Source organism: Numenius arquata, chromosome 15 (genome assembly GCF_964106895.1).
Source record: "Numenius arquata chromosome 15, bNumArq3.hap1.1, whole genome shotgun sequence".
Lineage (NCBI taxonomy): Eukaryota > Metazoa > Chordata > Aves > Charadriiformes > Scolopacidae > Numenius > Numenius arquata.
This window is the reverse complement of record NC_133590.1, coordinates 4,287,846-4,307,711: the sequence shown is the minus strand read 5'-3', so window position 1 is coordinate 4,307,711 and position 19,866 is coordinate 4,287,846. Positions and strand designations below refer to the sequence as shown.

Here is a 19,866-nt window from a genome sequence, read left to right as displayed (position 1 = left end):
AGGTTGCCAAAAGAGTGAAAAATACGCACATCCCTATTCAGCGAGAGGTGTTTTTGCATGTAAAAAGCTACACTTCTGGGTAAACTTGGGATTGTCAGATCTGGCTCCGTATCTGCTTTCTGGTGTCTGAGTAACTGAAAAACTGCCCTTGTACAACACAAAGGCAAGAGCTGCTTCTCTGAGCTATCAGAAAGCAGTGGGCTTTCTTAAACATATGAACCAAAGAAAAAAAAACTGCTATAATTTCAGATTTTAACAGCCTGATCAAATAAATCTGTAGGAAGTCGTGTGGCCTACTGGAAAGGCTACACTGGACTTTGCTTAATATAAATTTACTAGACCATATTTAACATTGTCCTGTGCATTTCAGAACTAAAACTGCACGATTGACCGGTATAAAATGTTCCAGTTTCTTTTCAAAACATGGAAAGCTGTTCTTTGTTAGGGAATTTTAGAAAAAGAATCTATTTTAATTAATGAGATAAAAGGAAGCATGAATTCTAACATCGAATGTTGAGAAATGTAATCAAAAATACCAGTTTGAATTCAAGAGCAAATAGCTACCTCTGCAAAATTAAAAATATTACGCAGTTAGGCCTAAGTTAGGCCAATGAAGTAGATGGCAACTTCCACAGATTTCTGGAAATTAAGATGAACCAGTCATTTCAAAGAAGCTACATTATTTTGCACGAGTTTTCACTGCACAATGTTTGAAACTGTAGTAGTAGTAGTAATCAAAAAAACCCTACTTCAATCTTTTTGTTTAATTATACGTGTGGTTGGTCCAACGAATGAAAGACCAGCTAAGTTCAGTTATACCTGCTAAAACTTGTTGAAATGACTGTTAGAAAAAAGTTATTCAGAATATAACAAAAGGATAGTATCTACCAAAGATGATGATACATCCTTAAACTACAACTGATCCGCCAAAATTTTTCCCTGCCTGCACAACATATCCTTGCTAACACTGCACAGTTTCTTCTACTTAAGAAATACTGAATGCCAGGGAAAAAAAATACTGAAATACAAGTGCAGATAAAAGCGTCTCTATTTCCTACAAGCAAATAGTATCACTAACCAAGTGGAGCCAAGGGCTCAGCCCAGGCTACTGAAGTACCTCTCTCTGATGCTGTGGTCTGGTGCTGCCTTTGTGCCTATACCAGTTTTGGAGCGGTTTCCATGACAACTTTACTCTTTTAACATTATCCTTGTACTTCATACTTATTGTGGTTCTTCTGCTTCCTCCATAGTTGGTTTCTGAGGATTCCACGAGTTATTTTCGGGAGCGGTATGGAATATAATTTTCATGCTTAACCTCATGATTCCCTTTATGTATTTTCATTAATTCTGTGGTATTTTGCATACTAGCTGAGCACAGTTCTCATCCTGATTTATGCAGTGTGCCACTGAAATCAGAAGGAATATTTATATGCATATTTGAAAAAGACCACAGGTGAACTGGCAAATATATTCAAAATAACTGAAATAATCCTTTAGAGAAAACTCAACAGAGGAGATTATATCAGATTTCAGCATCATTCTTCTTATTTAAGCAAATTCATTTGAAAAACAGAATAAGAAAAAGTAAAAATTGCTAAACATTGGCAAGAAAATCTCCAAAATGTGCTATGCTGTTTTATAATAACACATTCTTATTTTTCCTTCTCTTGTTGCATGATAACTCATATAAAAGCAAAAGGGAATACCAGCTGACAATATTGAGAAAACATTTGTAACTAAAGCATTCAGTCATGTCAGAGATGTTAAGTGCAAGGGACTGGTATTTTATTCCTAAATTCAGTTATAATAAGGGTACATACTGCTTGCAAAAGCAGCATTAAAATACACAATTCTGCATTACAATTAACTCCTATACTTGAGAAGGGGGAGGTGTGACAAATTAAGATTTATCCCTGCAGTGCTAAGCTGCTTTGCCAGTATCTTTCATCTGCAGAGGACACGAACAGTTGCCAGCAGAGGTTTTTTCTCCATTTTAGCCAGCACCAGACAACGTCAGCCCCAAACTGACTTACATGGGGCTACGATCTTTCCTGAGAAGTTGTACCTTCATCCTGGGTTACAGATATCCTACAGTCTCAATTATTCTGTCTTGTGTCATTAGAAAAAAAAATCCATAATGCTTACTGCTTCTTAATTTACAAGTTTATTTTAGTCACTACAGCTAAAAATTCTTTATTCCAGCAATAAACACACTTTTATTCCAGATGACATAAATTAATAATGCTTCCAACAAATAATTTTTATTTCTTGATCTCATTAATCGAACAGCAATTGCTAATTCTCGCTGCTCACTAGAATTACTTTTAAGACAACCTCAAGCTCTCTCCAGACTGTTTTTACAGAAAATTATCATCCTGCCAGGTTGAGAGTCGAGAATTTATTTGCTCTTGATAATTTTATTATTTGTTTGAATACAGAGCTTAAGTAACTTGTGATTCCTTTCCCTGGGAGGATGCTATGTTATCATTTTTCTTCTACTCATTTAACATCTGTAATAATGCTGTAGTTTACTCAAGACTTTTTCCAACAACTGGAAGCTCAGAGAGCCAGCATGCATTACTCCTGCTAACATCTTTTCCCAGGGAGACATTTGGAGTTGTAAAAGCTAACTCACTCCGTGGCTTTCTGCAAACAGATACACCCCACAGCCTTTTGGCTTCATGTAGCACTAAGTCATTTTGTTTACTAGCACTTTACAGGCTACATAGTGTGCATTCACAGATGTACACGGAGCAACCTAGAACAGATTTTTTTTAATTTTTTTTTTTTACTTAGAAAAAAAAAAGAAAAAAGAAAAAAAGTGGCTAGGCCAACCCACAGTTCCTCCTTACCCTGTTCCTTGGAGTTAGGTTACAAAACAAAATTGGGATCTCCTCTGCCCAGAGCCTTTAGCCAGATCAGATGCAAGATGGCTACAGCTATTGGCTATTCATGTATAACAAAACTACAACAACAAAAAAGTGCATCTGATTTGGGCATAGAAAATTCTGTCCCTCCAAACTGGAAGTGAACAAGTCAACAAAATAATAAAGAAAAAATGACAATTTCTTTGGACTTTAAGAACCCTTCAACAAAGGCCTTCTGACACGTTACTAGGGAAACTACCTAGGCACAGAAACTAAATGCAGCACACTCATTAAGTTAAAAAAACTTGCTGTCAAAAAAGTAAACAATATTATTAAAAGCTCTACATTTCATATAGCAGAAAGAAGGCATTTAAGGACCTGTACTAAGACAATTTATTTTACGTATTTGTTGTAGAAAATGATGGGATATAACAGATGTAACTGAACTGCCATTTAAAGTGTACACATCTTAGTAGCTCAAAAATATGGGCAGTTTGGGAAAAGGTTCTGTATAATTTGATACTGCAATGTGAACCATATCCAAGACTTGTGATGAACACAGCTAAATAGCCAGAGGGGAAACATTAAATACACAGGAATGAAGCATTATCACCCCATTTAATTCTTTGTCTTGCTAAAATGAACAATAAATAAAGTATGCTTCATATATTTTAAGGGAAAATATAAGCTATATAAACAGTTTAAGATTCAGTATTTTACAAAAAGACACAGTTGTAACACTGGGAAATGAAATGTGACTACATCAAAACCACATTAAAACTGGCAACTGCTCTTGCAAAACTATGAAAGCATATATTGTGTTGCTCCATGCACGCTCTTGTCTGTGGAGATGAAACTTCCTCTATTTCTGAAGTAAGAAAAAAGGAAGTAGAGCAGCTTTTGACAGCTTTCATAAAAAAGTTGTACAACACCCCTGTTTTTTAAGTAAAATTGTTATAGAAACCAATTCATATGCTCTTTCTGCTATGAACATATTTTAAAAAGAACAGGAAATTTAGAATTCTGGAGGGAAGTTATTGTTCCCTTATGTACACATCTTTAAAACAATTTAAGAGAAACCAACTGCAAAGACAGCAACAACAACAAAGAAATCAATATAGTTAAGTCAGAGTCTTTCAGCTCTAATGTAAACAAGTTATTTCCAAGTCAGTTCTACGATGAACTTTATTAATTACAAAATTCACGATGATGATATAGGCTATTTAATGCTTATACAGCCTGTGACTTGCCAGTAGTTTTCTTGTGAGTCTTAAGCAATGACCCGAAAGCTACACACCATCTCAGGAAAACAAAGTGAAATCTTCTGCCATGCAAGTTAGAAAGGTCGCCTCACATACAGTTTATAATGACCTTGCCATCTTTGTGCCACAAGTATGACATCTCAAGAGATGAGAAGGAGACATCTGAATAAACATTTGGTATTCCTTGAAGGCTATTCAAGTGCCACAAAAATAGCGCCTTGCATTCTGTAAGTAAACTTCATTCATATTCAGTACAGCAGCGGAACATGTTGCTTCTGATGTTGTCTTTCAGATTAACTGCTTGGTTTGTTGGGTTTGGTTTTGTTTAGGTTTTTTTTTGTTTGTTTATAATTGGCAAATTTAAACAACTAAACATTTAAGAAAACTGACTACTATGAGAAACTATCTGAATGCCAATCCTATTATTTATCAGCCGATTTCAAAAGAAATTTTAATTGAGGCATGCTGATGATGATGATAATCTTTTTCAAGTTTTGATACATTTTTTACACTTGCTGCTTGCAATTATACTGATTAGTGTAATTCATTCAGAATCTATCTAATATGCTAGTGATAAATACAAATAGCCATAGGAATAATTTCATTACCTGATAAAATGTTTTAAAACAAATCCGGATAAGCAAGCCAAGACAAAATACTTCAGCTGTCTTTGCAGAGCTGGATGCACAAAATACGCAAAGGGAAAGCGGTGGTTTTACTCAGACTTTTAAAACTCCTGAACTGGTGAGCTTCTATCGGTAGAAGATTTTCATGCAATGTAGGAACAACGTTCCTCCTCCAACAGGACTGCTGAGCATCATGATAAAGTTAAACACACAAGATGTTCAAGAGGAAGTACCGTTCTTATCTCTTAATAGGGTGGTAATGTTACTTTAAATGGAATTATGAAAGCTTTATTTTGCCCATGTCCCCAAGAACACCATGGCAGCAATGAGGATACACCAGCACAGTTGTTAGAGATGAAGTAGTTTTCTCTTTGACAAGACTTCCCCCTTTCTCCTACTCCTCCTTCTATCTCATGTTTATTTTTTTATGCTTTTATTAGGCTGAAGGCTTTTTGAAGCAGAGGGCTATCTTTTGTTGTGTATTTGTACAGTGAGAGAGAATGCAGAATTACATTCCTTTTGGAAAACTATCTAAGACATTTCTTGCTTCAAAACTCTGTTCACTCTGAAATTCAATTCAGTTTGTGTACTTTCCTCAAACAGGCACATTTAGTGCCAAAGAAGGCGCTTTATGAAATTTTCATTCTTCTCTAGCAGTTATGTAGCATCCCTAAAGTAGGGGAAAGAATCACCACCTGAAACAAAACTGGGAACACAGACTTTCAGTAAATTTCCAGTTAAAGATATGTCTACATAACAAAATTCGTCTAGCGTGGATATCAGTGATGCAAAGGGACAGAACTAGTGGCTGATAATAATAACAACAGCAGCATTTAGCAAAATTGCCTTTTTATCAGTACTGCTGCTTACAGCAGATGATTTACACAACAGAAGTACGTCTATTTTTTCTCTCGTCCTGACAAAAAGCATTCATCCGACATACCTTAGCAACTTCAGAGTATTGATATGCCACCTAATGCTTCCTTTTTATAGCTATTTAAGCCGAAGCTGACACTGTCCTGTCATTTTTCCCTTACATCAGCACTGTCACTTGTCTGGCCCTCCCGTGAGCTGGTCTGGGGAGCCAAGAAGATTACAAGTACAATCAGCTTTTGGGTGGTTTAGTTCCTTGAACCAGATCATCGTAGGGTTGGCAAGCACCAGACCTGTCACAGGGAAGGAGGTGGGGATGGGAATACACTGCCAGAACTCTGGCTGCATCGACTTGCATCATTGGAAAGTGTTGTGGAAAACAGTCATGGTAAAGACCCAGCCACTCATTATTCAAAAGTCACTTCTGTACTTATTAACACCATTAACAGGCACCGCTTTGAGAAGGTGTGTTATTGACTGTTTGACTTAGTATCACAGTTCCATACTGGTTCAGTGCTGTCTGGAGATTCAAAAGGATCTTCTTCATATTGCACTGGCTCAAAGGTGAGGTCCCATGGCCTAATGACTAAGAACTTACAACAGCATCAATAAACATGGAAACAGACATCGCAAATAGGAGTTAAGTCTGTACACTAGCTCATTTTTATATTCCGCTTTTAAATGCTAGAGGAGGTGTGTGGGTTTTTGTTTGTTTTTATTTAATTGTAACACACTAAACTAGCATACAACTTCTACAGTTACTAAGCTGACCAGAACATCTAAGTTTGCTACTAAGAGACAGCTTAAAATTATTGCTACAGCCAAAAGCAGAGGAGGCATTTTCAGGTACCACGACTATCCCTGGCGATCAATAGGAAACACGTGACAGTGTCCTTGTTTATATGGTGATCCTTAAGCTTTTAGACTTCCCACCCCAGAGAGATGAAAAATAGCAGACAGTGCTTCCTTCTTTCAGGTTACTCATAAACTCGGTTATTGCACCTTCACTAGCAGTAAAAAGTAGCTGGAAAGGGTGCAAAGTGAAAATAAGCTTGGCTTAACCCTAAGAGTACCCATTTCTCCACGTTACTGGCATGTTTCAAGTTTGTTTTGAGGATAAATCCTGTTCAAACTCTTCTAACCATATTTCCCAGTGATGATCAGAGTTTTCACAATGTAATGCAGTTGCACAGACCTACGGTCCTGACCCATGGCTATCCAGCACTGAAAACCAGAACAGTTTGCTTGAATGGTGAACAGAAAGATTTGTGGGATCCGCAGAAGTTGAGCAAGTAAGAGAATGAGAGAGGGACAATTAAAATCATTAAAGGGTCAAGCAGTTGTCTGACAAAAAGCAGACTAAAAATGTTGGGCCTCTTCAAACAGGAAAAGCTGAAGGTGGAGCAGGAACATGACTGAACTTTACAAAATAAAAAAAGGCACCATAGGAATTGAAAAAAGCCCGATTGAGACAAAGGCTGTGAAGGAGATGAGGGTTTACCGCAACATGCTCATTCTTGCTGAAGCACTCAATTGACATTTCTCCATTAAGGTTTTACCGCCTTCTGATTACAAAGTATTAACTCTTCTCCTGGTAAGGTACTGGTTAAATACACAAGTGAAAAGTCATCTTCTATCATGTGAAATCTAGACATGTGCTAGCAAAAAGCTTTGGTTTTACAGCTTAAATCTGTATCAGGAGGACCATTACCTACAAGATAAGGAAAGAATAAATTCCTGGGCAGAAAGGCTTGCCAAGTTATTACTGTAACATTAACAAAGTTACAATAACTTCCCTCAGAACACTGTTTTCTGAATCATGGTTATGACTAAACATTTCTAGAGACAAAATCCAGCTCCTTAAAGTTCTCCTTAAACAAGAAAGTCTCAGACAGAGCTAAAATGCCGTTCATTGAAATAAGAAGAAAGTAAAGGGACAGTCTTCTCCACTTTATTATCAAGCCAGGTGGATTCAAAAGATTCTGCTGTAGCCTGGGGATTCACAGTTGCTTTCATACTAAGTAAAACAATTTTGATGTAGGCACAAGGTGTTCCAGGGTAACGGTTCCCCCAAAAACGTCAGCAGACTGTACAGTTGCCCTTCTACTCTCTGCTCACCCACTCATTTTGAATTACTGCATTAATGCAACTTTAGAAAAATTCTTTCTGAAAATAATAAAGTCCCTTGATTTGTCATGGCCTCCTTCAGTTTCAGAGTTGCTGAAACAACAATCAACACATTAAAGACTGACACTTTAAGGTAAAAGTCACTTAGTCAAGGAGTAGTAAGGAGAGATTTAGTGAATTTTAAATGCTAATCAGTAAATTGATTTGGCTATTGTAGTACGATCTTACTTTTTCACTTCCTCATATTCTTCTCCATAGGAAAAAATCAGTAAAAATTAAAAATCAATCATAGAATAGCATGCTTCAGGTAATCAGAACCTTCAGAAAGCCAGATTTTGGGTGGAACTTGATTCAAGCACGAATCTACACTTGAACAATTTCTCACTCTAGGTTATAGGTAATTAACTTAAAAGAAAATGGCTCAAAAATATAAACATGGCTATGTAAAGGAGAAAAAGGTTGTGTCTTCCTCTTAGCTTCCAAATCATCATTCATGCTTAGCTGTTTTACATTAACCTCTCTGTACAAACACGTGCAATCCCCACAGAATGCTGCAAACCACTCTTAATCCAGAAGAGTAAAAATGAACAAGAAAAATCTACAACTTTAATATCGTAACTTGCTTTTACATACATTTAGAACTGCTTTAAGAAACAGTATGTCCTCCTAAAAATCAAATATCATAGTTCAAGTAGGTGCATTAAATATATGAAGAATCTCCCATTATTATTTTATTATGAATCTTTTGCTTTAGGTAAATTTTCTGTTGCACGTACTTCAGTTGGTTTGTATCATGAATGCTCTACATCATGAATGTAGAGCACATTCAACAGAAAATTTGAAATGCCAATGGAAAAAATAACATTTACATTAAAGCCTTAATTTTTTGTTGAAGTATGGGTACCATTGCAGAGCGGTTTGAGGTAGCCTACTAGCTTTCATTGAATATTACTTAGCCAATTTTTATTGCCTGACATCCTTCAAACATATTCTGCAAGTACTAAGTCTTCTTTCTCTCTAAAAAGATTCTTTTCCATTTCTGAATTGAAGAAAAATGTGTTTCCACATGACATATTTGAGATATAATTGACAGTTAAAATTTCTTTCAAGCATTGCATACTGTAATCATGTTATAAAGCCATTAAAAATGAATTAGAGGGAGTTACAATATGTAGTTTAGATGGGTTTGGAGAAAAATTATAAAATGTTTTTCTTTATTTTTAATCTGTGCTATTAATCCAGTCTGCTTTGTTTTCTAACTGCAAATTTCATGGGTTTTCCATCACTAAACATTGAAAACTGGAAGAATCCAAACAGTATCAAATGAAAAGATAGCATAAGCACTGTCTTTGAGCAATTTGGCAGCGACTGTAAAGTAAGACAATAGGCAAAAGAAGCGAGACAATATGAATTCATCAGTTCCACGTATAATCTGAATATAATTAAAGATTATTGGGGGAACACAAAGAAGCAAAGACCAAAAAAGTATTCATAAATGACATTTCAGGAAGCAGGGTCTCAAGGAATGTATTTAAGATCTCAATCCAGAGAGCTTAATTACATGCTGCCTCTTTTACACAAACACAACTGTCATTGAAGGAGAATGATGTTTATGATCGTACAAGATTCTCAAAACATGGGTCATGGCCCACGAAATATGTAAGGCCCATTCATAACTGTAAATTAAAATATTTTTAAAAATATCCCAAACCGGGTACCGGGGCATTTGCAAATACAAACCCAACAAATTATTTCTTCAGTATTGTTTACGGGGAAGTCAAAACCAGAATTTGAGTCACCACCAAAAGAAACTTGTGAAGAAACTCTGCAACAATGGCAGGTATTACTGCTTGGAGGATTGTATTACTGGAGGACTGCTTCCCTGCCAAAGATTAAGCTCTAAAGGTTTAACCAATCTGTCTACAAAACCTCTTAAAAAAATAATAAACAAACACAGAACAATACCAACTTTTTTTTTCAGCTCTTATATCAGATTTATTTAATTAAATAGACTGCATCTCACTTAGATATGAAGAATTATTTCACCAAGTTAAAACAGCTTAAAGAAGCTTCATTGTTTAATGAAGCAACATTAAAGTCACGTTTACCTTATGCCTGAAATCCAAAGTTTTACTTTCCAGACAAGAAATCAACAGTCCAAGCACTCACACAAATAGCTAAGAAATATGAGATATCAGATGACATGAAAAAAACCTAGGAACTTTTATAAACATAGATAAATAAAATCAAATAATGATTTCCTATTTACTTAGGATTTTAAACAGTTTACACAACTGTGCTCGCACCTTGGAAAAGATGCCTGCCTTACCAAGGAGTGATCATGAGCATTCTGTATTTATCCTCCACAAACTCATCAGCACTTTAAATTCTGAATGCAAGAGACAGACAACACATTACTCATAAGTTAAGTATTGTGATGCTGATTTTAAGCCAAGTGACTTAAAGATGTCCAAAAAGTGAGACATGAAACATGTGCTGTACTTCTTACTACTTCAGAGTATCTCCTTGCTGCAGACGAAATGGAAAGAAGATATTACCCTCTGCAAATAGCCATTTAAAACAAGAAAATTATCTCAGTTTACAATCTACAGATGACATTCTTGCACTACCAGTTTCCTCAGAAACCTTAGCCAGGGTGACAATAAGTGTGAAGAGCTCTGTAAAGCTTTCTCCTTGACACATTTCCCAGGGTTTAAAACGGTGATACTGCCTTTTCCTTATCTGGTATCCTCAACAGGGTAAAACTCCAACAGTGTGAAAATAAAGATAATGTTATAGAGAAACTCACCAAGCTGATCAGCAAGACTAAAACTGTTTGTCTTTCATGACCAGTCAGGCATCTTTTTTCATCTAGACCATACACAGCAGCCCTAAGATAATCAGGCTACTCTTACAGAAATTACTGTTCTTAGCAAGCTTTAGGTAAAGTTTTAGTTCTATTTTACTTAGACTAAATATTTGAAATTGAGCGTTGCCACCTTATACATTAGTCTCTTGGGAGAAAATCAACGCTCTTCTCTGTTCTATCTACTAATGCCTCTACGGCTAAACAAAGCAACATGGCATTTAAGTGAATATTATTAATTCAGATCTCCTGAGGACAACTGCACTATTTTACTGCTCTAGTTTAATCAGAGGTCAACCGATATAGTCAATTACGAATGAAAATAGATTAGAACAAAATATATTTAGTATGGCAAACAGGTTTAATCAAAATTTCCAAAAGTTCTGCACTGATTCATTCTTATGGATTAAAATTCAATTTAGGACATTTTCACCTGCTTTTTCTTTCCAGGTCTAGGCTTACAGCAGTCAAACATGAAACTTCAGTATTGGACTGGAAGTTTTCAAACTTCCAGTGCATTTATCTTCCAAGTAGTATGAACAAGAGGATTTCAGTTGAACTCCTTCAATATCCTTCTACAGGCAACTGTATCTTTTAGCTCTGACAAATTCTCTGAAGAATTAGTGGAGCTAATGACACCAGGTAAGTCCAAAGATAAAGAGCAGACAAAACCCAGCCTGTCAGTGCTTCAGCTTAGATATTAAGTGGTCAAAATCTACTCCTATGAGTGTTAAGTTACAGATGTCAAAGATAACCACTCTAGCAAGCAGTATGATACATGATAACTTCTAGTTGCAATATCCAACTGTAGGAATTATTTAGAACAATGTACTGTAAGGCCACAGAAACTAGGAAATGTAAGTTCTCCTTGCTCTGCCCTGATTTTGTTTTCAGGTCAGACTAACTGAAGTATTTTCCAGGATTAGAAAATAAGTTATAATGTTAGTGGTAGGCAAAAAGTACTTCTAAGCAGCGACCAATTGCCAGTTCATATTTTAGCATTAAAAGGAGTTAAGGCCACACTATCATTAAATTATACAACTGGTCCAGTCTTATTAAATCACTATTTAAAAATCCTATTTGTTTCTACCTGCTGTAGAAGACATTAAGGCAAAAACAAGCTCTCCTGTAGGTCAAATAGATACACCGTAGGCAAGATAGCTTCAAATACAAAAACAAAAGCTTAGATTAAATGAAGCAACATAATTCGTTTATTGGACTTGAAGAAATGCTACTATCAAAAGTCCACTATATTCCCAGAGATGAGTTTGTATTGGCCGCTATTGCAAATATAAGTATATATGAATTATTAATGTAGCTGTAATTTTCAGAAGATAATGCATTTGGGTAATGCTGTTCACCACGATTACGGCTATCAGTTCCCACAACATTTCTTCTCTGAACCTAAAGAGAAAGCAGAATAGGCTTTTTAATCAAGCATCAGTTAATTGCTGAGAGTTGGAAAACTTCTCTTTGTAACTTTTGATTAAATACAAATATTTGATAATTTCAAATTCCTAAGAGAATCTTGCATGCACAATGCTTCCATCATCTTAGATTCAGGGTAATAAATGAGATATTATAAATGGGCAGAATATTCCAATTCAAACTAAGCATGAATGCAATTCACAACCAGATGAATACAGAGGTTTCTCCAATAATTTGCCAGTTTCTATGAAAAAATATATATACACTATGTATTTTCTCTATATACATATAACATACATAGATACTCTATATCTTATATGGTATACTGCCACATATATTCTACTGCTATAGAATCTGTTCCCACAGAAGACATAAATTAGTGTATTTGTAAAGATGGTACCCTTAATTATCATAATGATGGCCAAAAGGCCATGAATTTCTTGGAGGAGTATCCTCTAATGAAGAGCTCAGAGATGACACCATCTTAACACTAGGAAAAGGCCTTTCTGCAATATGTGTTCTTATATTAGTGTACAATGTTCTTCCTACCTAAAAAGGCTGGCAAATTTTACTGAAATACAATTGCATCACTTTATTTCATTCAATAGGTTAACTTTGGAAGATATCTGCATTTTAATTAGTTACGTGCATCTGTATGCACAAAGATTCTCAATCAGGAACTTGAGCAAGAAAGAGCCAGGGAACACATTAGGCATTTTAAAGGGCTGCTTTCACACCATCTGAACGTTAACTACTGGGAATTTAGAAAGCAGCTTAAAGCTGATAAAAGTCTTCACACAGTTACTTAAAATGACTACAGTTTAACGGTTACTTATACTGATTTACCTTAAAGCAAGGTTTACTATGTGCACTGAACTGACATTTGATACAATAGGGCAATATAACACACGAAGTAACATGATATAATAATGTAACTTATTTCTAAAGCAAATTGATTGCAATTAACTTGAACACTGGGAAGCCTAAGGTTTTTCAGGGGACTTAACCCTATCAATTCAAGAGCAGTTTCAATCCCTCAATCTCCTTCTCTTAAATAGAGTAGTTTGAGATCTAACTGCCAAATTTCAAAGCCGAAATCAGGCCCCAATGCTAACATTATGCTTCTTCAGGGGCTTTCAGAACCCCAGCAGCCCACTCATTCTTAATAACCATGAAAGGCAATTAAAAAAGATTGGAAAAAGTCTATCATCAGCAATCTTGAAATTCTCTTTATAAGGGCCATCACCTAATACTGAAGTACTACAAGGGTCTGTAAGCTGAAAAAGGATGGAAAACTACACCATTGTTCATTAGCCAAGAGCAAGAAGAAAAGAGAACAGCCCAAAAGTGGCCTCTTTGAAGAGGCTGAAAAGGACTGGAATGAAAAGTCCTATACAACCATAAACCTTTGCCATCAGCAGCAGTTCCATGGCTCCTCTGATCACAAGAGAGACTTGCAACAGCAGCAGAAACACTTAGAGTATTTCTAAACACTACTTAGAAGTTAGGGAATACAAACGTATGAATTGTCAGAGCTAAGAAAGCTTTAGAAAACTGGAACAAACAGCCTCAAAGGAAATAAGCTCTTCTGGTAATTTGGCTAGCTCAGTTATTAAAAAAAAAAATAAGCAAGACCCTTGTACTTGATCGGGAAGAAGGAGAACAAATTACAACTTTGAATGACATACAAAACTAGTTATCACTCGACATAACATTTTTTTTATGTAAATAATTTAATCAGCTGGGCTTCATAATACTGGTGGTATCATTTAAGAGTTGATTTTGAGATTTTATTAAAATATTTGATACTTTGTCCAGAAGATGAAAGTTACACAATTAAACCAAATACTTCTCTATAGGGAATCATTGCATGTAACCACTCTAACCAATGTTTTATTAGAAGTGCAAAGTATACAAAGCCTCATTTATCTGGCAATTCTATTTTATCATATATCTGCCAAAACCCTGTCACACACTGACTCCCAGGATCTTAAACAAAAGCAAACGTAGTTTTGGCAAATGTAACTGACAGGGTTGGGGTTTTTTTGTGAAAACAACAAAACAAAACAAAAAACCAACCACACAACAGAACATAACCCCTTCCCCCCACACACAAAAAACCCCACAAAAAATTACACACACACTCCCAAACACTTACATCACTTAAAGACAACGTCTTCAAAAGTTGACAGTTCTGATCTAGCTTAGAGTTTTGATTCCACAATTTGAGACGGCACTGAATGGCTACTCTTACAGTTTCTCATCTGAGGTGAACATCCAAGAAAGAACAATCTAACACACCCTGGCTGTCGAAAGAGTTTCTTGCCAAGCATGCTCAGATACAGGAAGATGAGTACAGTCAGTATCTGTGTGCAATCTTTGTTCTCAAACTAGATGGAAACAGAACGAACGCTGCCGAATACATGCAGTAGGAGACATTTTCAAATTGGGATTTTTTCCCAGGAATACTAGTACCTGTTCATTTTCACATGTGCTACATTCACCAAGTTTACCGGTGTAATTGCATGTGTAATTTTGACTACTATAATTTTTAAAATAGTATTTAATTCCATTTCAACAGTTAACATCTTGTCACTTCACATTCAGAAATAAATCTCAAAGTGAAAAATCATATCCAAGTGGAAGAATCTCTCTTCTTGTACACAAAGTACACTGAAATGCAGAATTTACCAGCTGTTTTGCTCAGACACCTTCCTCTACAGACTGCTGCTAATACAGACGTGCCTACAGGATAAATAAGAAGTGAGAAGAAGTTTGAGAAGGGGAGGGGAAATGCACATTGGGGAGGAGAAGAACACATTTAGTATTGTGCCTTTGAGGCTTCCCCAGTCATGTCTATGGGACAGAGCATTATATTCACAAAAAGGGAATCAAAACTCTACTATGAAGTTTAAAGAAAAACTTGCAACTGCTGTTAGAGACAATATTATGTTTTTATAGTCACCAAGCTTCATGATACAGCAACTGCACACACATTTCCCAGTCATTTTAGCAAAAAGAAAAAAAATCTCTCATCTTCCACACTGACATACATGAGAACCACTATCCAGACAATGTATTAAACCAACGTCAAAATAAACTCTTAAACATAGAACACTGACGAATTGCTAGTGGAAAAATCCCCACCTAGCATTCTGAACTAACTGAGCACTTAACTAACTGAGCACAATTAACTAACTAATTTGAGCACTTTTGCTCAAATTTACAAGCAGAAAACATCACAGTACAATACAATCTAAAATAGTTTCTACCAAAAATAGAACAGGTTTCATGAGTAGCCACATTCATAAACTCTCAAATGCAGTACTCTAAATATAAATGTTTCTTGACCAAAATAGCTTTCAGAAATACTGTAAATGCTATTCTTTCTCGTACTAATTTTCTAGTCTCAAGAACCTGCTCCAGAGTCTCAGTTCGTGTCAGTTCCCCAATTTGTTCATGCTTATCCTCCATGTTTTTTCCACACTACACCTAAACGAAATGTAGAGCATTAATGCCCTTTTAGGAAGAGGAAAAAGAGCAAAATATTTGCCTGAAAGCTACAGTCCTGTCAAACACTAGCAGCGTTATGTCATTGTACTCTGCTTGATTAATTCTAGTTAAGCATCCTTAAAAACACTCCTTGTACCAATATACTTAAACGATTTTAAGATCAAACTGAGAGGAGTTAGGAGACCCAACACAGGAATTCTGGGATGTAAAGACAGCCAAGATAACACAACTGTTTAATTCAGTTCCACATGGAACAAGATAGGAGAATGCCCATTAAAGGCGATGTGAGCTTGGCCCTATAAACTACACACGAGGCACAAGCAGTCACTTTTACTGTTCATGGGCTCCCTTCCATACAGAAACTTAAAAAAACTAAAGTACGATAACCGCACCTAAGAAAATGCAGTTTTTGTAAGACCAGAAGCCATCCTGTCCACGAGTTCGAAAAACCAAAATACAGGAGAAGCGAGCGATTCAGCGAGGGGCAGGGTGGAGCAGAAGGCGGGACAATGACCTAATAGGTCTTTTCTATCTTTAGTTTCATGAGCCTCCGTGGCCAAGAGGCGCCTGGATCACAGGCTCCGCTCCCCGGCCGGCCCACCGCGGGGACTGGGGACAGGTTCCTGCTGGCAGGGGACCAGGCGGGGGCAGCGCTTCCCCGCCCGGCCAAGTCCTCCGGAAACTCGGTGCTTACAACAGGTATCCCAAGGTGACAGCGCTTTAGAGAGCACCGAGCTCAGAAGCAATACTACGAGTTATTTTATTTTTTTTTTTTTAGCTAGAAAGGCTTTGGGTCGCCCGCTTGCCCTTACCTTGAAGACTTTTCCGAACGCCCCATCTCCCAGCTCCCCGATAATTTCCCAGAACTCCTCAGGGTTCAAATCCCTCTTGACGTGCTCGTATTGTTTCTTCTTCTTCTCGCCACCCAGCTTGAAGATCTTCCGAAAGTTGAAGAAGGACATTTTTTCCTCCTGCCGAAGGAGCCCGGCCTCCGGGCGAGCGGGCGGGGGCAGGCGGCGTCTGGCGGTGCCCCCCTCAGCCCGCCGTCACCATCCGGGGCGGACGGTCCCGCCGGGCGCGATCCCCACGAGGGCCGAGGAGAACTCCTCACGCCGCCCGCGGAGCCGTCACCGCCGGGCGCTCGAAGGGAAACAACACCCCGAGATTTCCCCCGGAACCTCCCCCGGAGGGGCCGGGCCCTCGACGACAGCCGCAGCGGTGCTCTCCCGCGGCGGGGCTCGGCGGTCCCTGCCTACTCGGCCGGGCCGGTGACCATCACCTCAGCAACAAGTGCCGGGCTCCCTCCTCGGGACGGGCGGCGGCGGGCGGGGCGGAGGACGGAGCCTGAGGAGAAGAGGGGTGGGCGAAGGGATCACGGCTCCCGCCGGTCACTCCGCCGCCCGCCTCAGAGGACGGGGCGGATGTAAGAAGGGGAGGGGGCTGCTCCGCTGCCTGACGGTGCCCTCGCGGCGTCCCGGGGTGGCGGAGCGGAGGAAGAGGACGCTCCCCTGCCGGTCTTCTCTCCCGCCCTCTCGCCGAGCGGGGCCCGGGCGGCACCGTTTCCTGCGGGGCGGGGCGGCCCCTCCTCCGCCGCCGCCGCCGCCACCGCCCGCCGCCAGCGCGTGCGCGCGTCCCGTGACCCCGCCCCGCTTCCCGCGCTCCCGGAACCGCCTCGCGCCCCGGCCGCCGCCGCACCAGCGCACGCGCGCCACTGCCGGCTCCGGCGCATGCGCACAGCACCATACCGACAAACCCCCCCTCCCCTTTCCCCACCAACGGTTCGTCGCCGGGAAAGGTGGGGGGAAGGAGGCGGGGCTTTCCCCTTCCCACGTGACGCGGCGGCGGCAGCCAATAAGAGCGCGCCGAAGCTTCCGGCGGGTAAGTTGGTGTCTGTCCCCAAGATGGAGGCGGGCACCTCCCTCTCTCCCTCCCGCTCAGCCTCCCTTCCCTTAGGGCCTGGGAGGCAGCTTCTGGGGCGGGCGAGTTCTCATCTTTTCGTCCCGTTTTTCTCTGGGGATAGGTAGGGCGCGTACTCACAGTTGGGAGGGAAGCGGCCTTTCGCTTTCGTCCTTTGGTAGCTGTTATGGGTGGAGCTGTGTGGAAAGGGATCCTTTAACCTCTGCTGAGTTCCTTATCCTGAAGGACACCCTGCTCCTCTCTTATGTCTCCTCAACTGTCCCGTGTAGGGAAGGTCCCCCCAGCCCTGTGGCAGAGGGTGATGTTTCCTAGGTAGGGGGACGGCTTCCTGTCAGGGCTGGCTGGGCACCTTGAGTTCCTCTTTTCAGTCAGGTAACCTCCCTCCTCTTCCTACATTGGTCTGACTGGGAACTGAAGGGGGTGTGAGGCCCTCTTTCTCTGCCAGGAGTGTTGTGATGGCAGGTGGTGCCTTCTGGAGGGTTTGACCTTGGGGATGGTTCTTTGAGGAAGGTGTTGGTAGAAAAAGGCGATGTTGGAAGATTTTCTTTGTGGGCCAGTGCTGTTCCTAGACCTGCTACTAGTTTGTCACAGGATTCCCTCGTAGCAGGATGTGACCTTAATGTGCTGCACGTGTTTGGTATCTTGTGAGATGCAATCAGTGGGGCAGCCTTGAATTTCTTATCTCGCAACCTTCTATTCCCACAAGTGATTCCTTTGTCAGCCTGAAGTGAGATTGTATTTTAATAATTGCATTGTTTATATGCAACCAAATGTGTGGTATTTCTTCACATGAAAGCAAGAGGTGTGCCTGTTGCCTGAATAAGAAGCAGTTAGCAGGCATCTTGGAGACAAAGTTCTAGTCTGTGACAGGAGGCAGGAAGTCGATCTTGCAGTTAAGGCAACGATGTGAGACCTAGAGATTTGACAATAAGACAAACACCCAGTGAAAACCATGTAACGCTGCCTCCTCATTTCAACCTGAGTGACTGCAGTTACTATTAGTTTAAACTGAATTATAAGTTTCTAAACATCGAGCCCCTGGTGTGTATTAATCCTCAGACCATTTTATTAGCATGGCAGTAGTTTGCTATCTAAGGAGGGTAGTCCACATGTAAACAGAGTAATAATAATGCGGCATGGAGATGCACTGGTTATGGGGATCATATGGCAACCTTGACAGTCTCCTTCAAAGAAGCATGACTTTAAGGAATTGAAAGCGCTGGGCTGACTCAAGAAAGGGATTTCAATAAAGGAGTTTTCTAATAATACTGGTGTTTGTAGTAACAAAGGTTAGAGCAGTGGTTCAGAAGGAAGTAAGGGCATAGAAGTAGCCTGGAACTGAACTCTGCATCGTGTGTTAATGATGGTTTTTCGGCTGAAGCATCCTGGCTTGGAAGCCTTTTAAGAATATGTTGGTGTTGTATGTTGAGTAATTAGTGGTGCTAATTGTATTTATAGTGTACAGGAACATTCTGTGCTAGACACTGTCCTGCCACAGAACAAGGAGATGGCCCCTGCCACAAAGAGTTTATGCATCAAAAAACAATGTTGTGTCATGAGTTAATTTCTTTAATCTGTGTAAAATAAGTTTCAAGGGTAGTACTACCATGTGAATAGCCTTTCAAATGCTCTTCCTAACCTAATAGCAGTCCTGATTTGTTGTACTAATCAGATTTTGTTCTTCAAAAGGTATTTTGGGCTTTGTGGTTCCTTTACACTGACAGCTTGGCCACAAAATGTAAAACTTTTGAGAAGGGTGTTAAAGCCAAGGCTGTTTATGTGTATAAGGGTAATACCAAGAAACAACTGAAATCCAAATAAACTGTTTTCCTTTCGCCTCTATGGTCTGTCTGGCAGGCTGCACCTATTGACTTAATCTGCAAGTTTCATGCAGATAGCTTGGATTAAATACAATAACAAAGAAAGTGATTGATAAGGTTTCTCAAGTGTTAACAGCAGCAATTTAGCTTCCGGAATCTTAAAACAATTTTTAAAATTCAGTTTCTTTTTCCCTCACTAGAATACTTTTTTTTTTTATGTACCCCTCCAGGCAGGGTGATAGTTTTGATTTGTATGTTAAAATACAGTTATGGCTTCAGTAATAATTTTCATGTATATTTTAAATTGAGTATTCTGATTTCTAACTTGCTTTCTCTTGGATAAAAAGTGCTTTGGGACTGATTCCATCTGTTTCTTTGGGCTGACTAATTGATAGAGGACTGGGGGGGAAACAGAGATCCAAAGCCATAGCATGAAATCTTTTTATGTAGGCAGGATTAGCTTTTCTTTAGCCTCAGGGTCAATGTCACAGGGCAGCAGAGGGCAGGGGGGTGTATGTGTGTGTGTGTTAGAGTTTGTAATAATAACAACTGGAAATAAATACAAAA

The 19,866-nt window shown here is 39.2% G+C and overlaps 1 protein-coding gene across 1 annotated transcript in view; it reads right to left on the bottom strand.

The window, feature by feature from the left end:
• Positions 1 to 17,173, bottom strand: part of SLK (STE20 like kinase) — a 50,746-nt gene extending 33,573 nt beyond the window's left edge. The window contains exon 1 of the mRNA XM_074158883.1: positions 16,375 to 17,173. Coding sequence (XP_074014984.1) covers positions 16,375 to 16,524 — 150 coding nt within the window. The 5' untranslated portion in view covers positions 16,525 to 17,173. The remainder of the gene's footprint in view (positions 1 to 16,374) is intronic.
• Between the last annotated feature and the right edge of the window lie 2,693 nt (positions 17,174 to 19,866).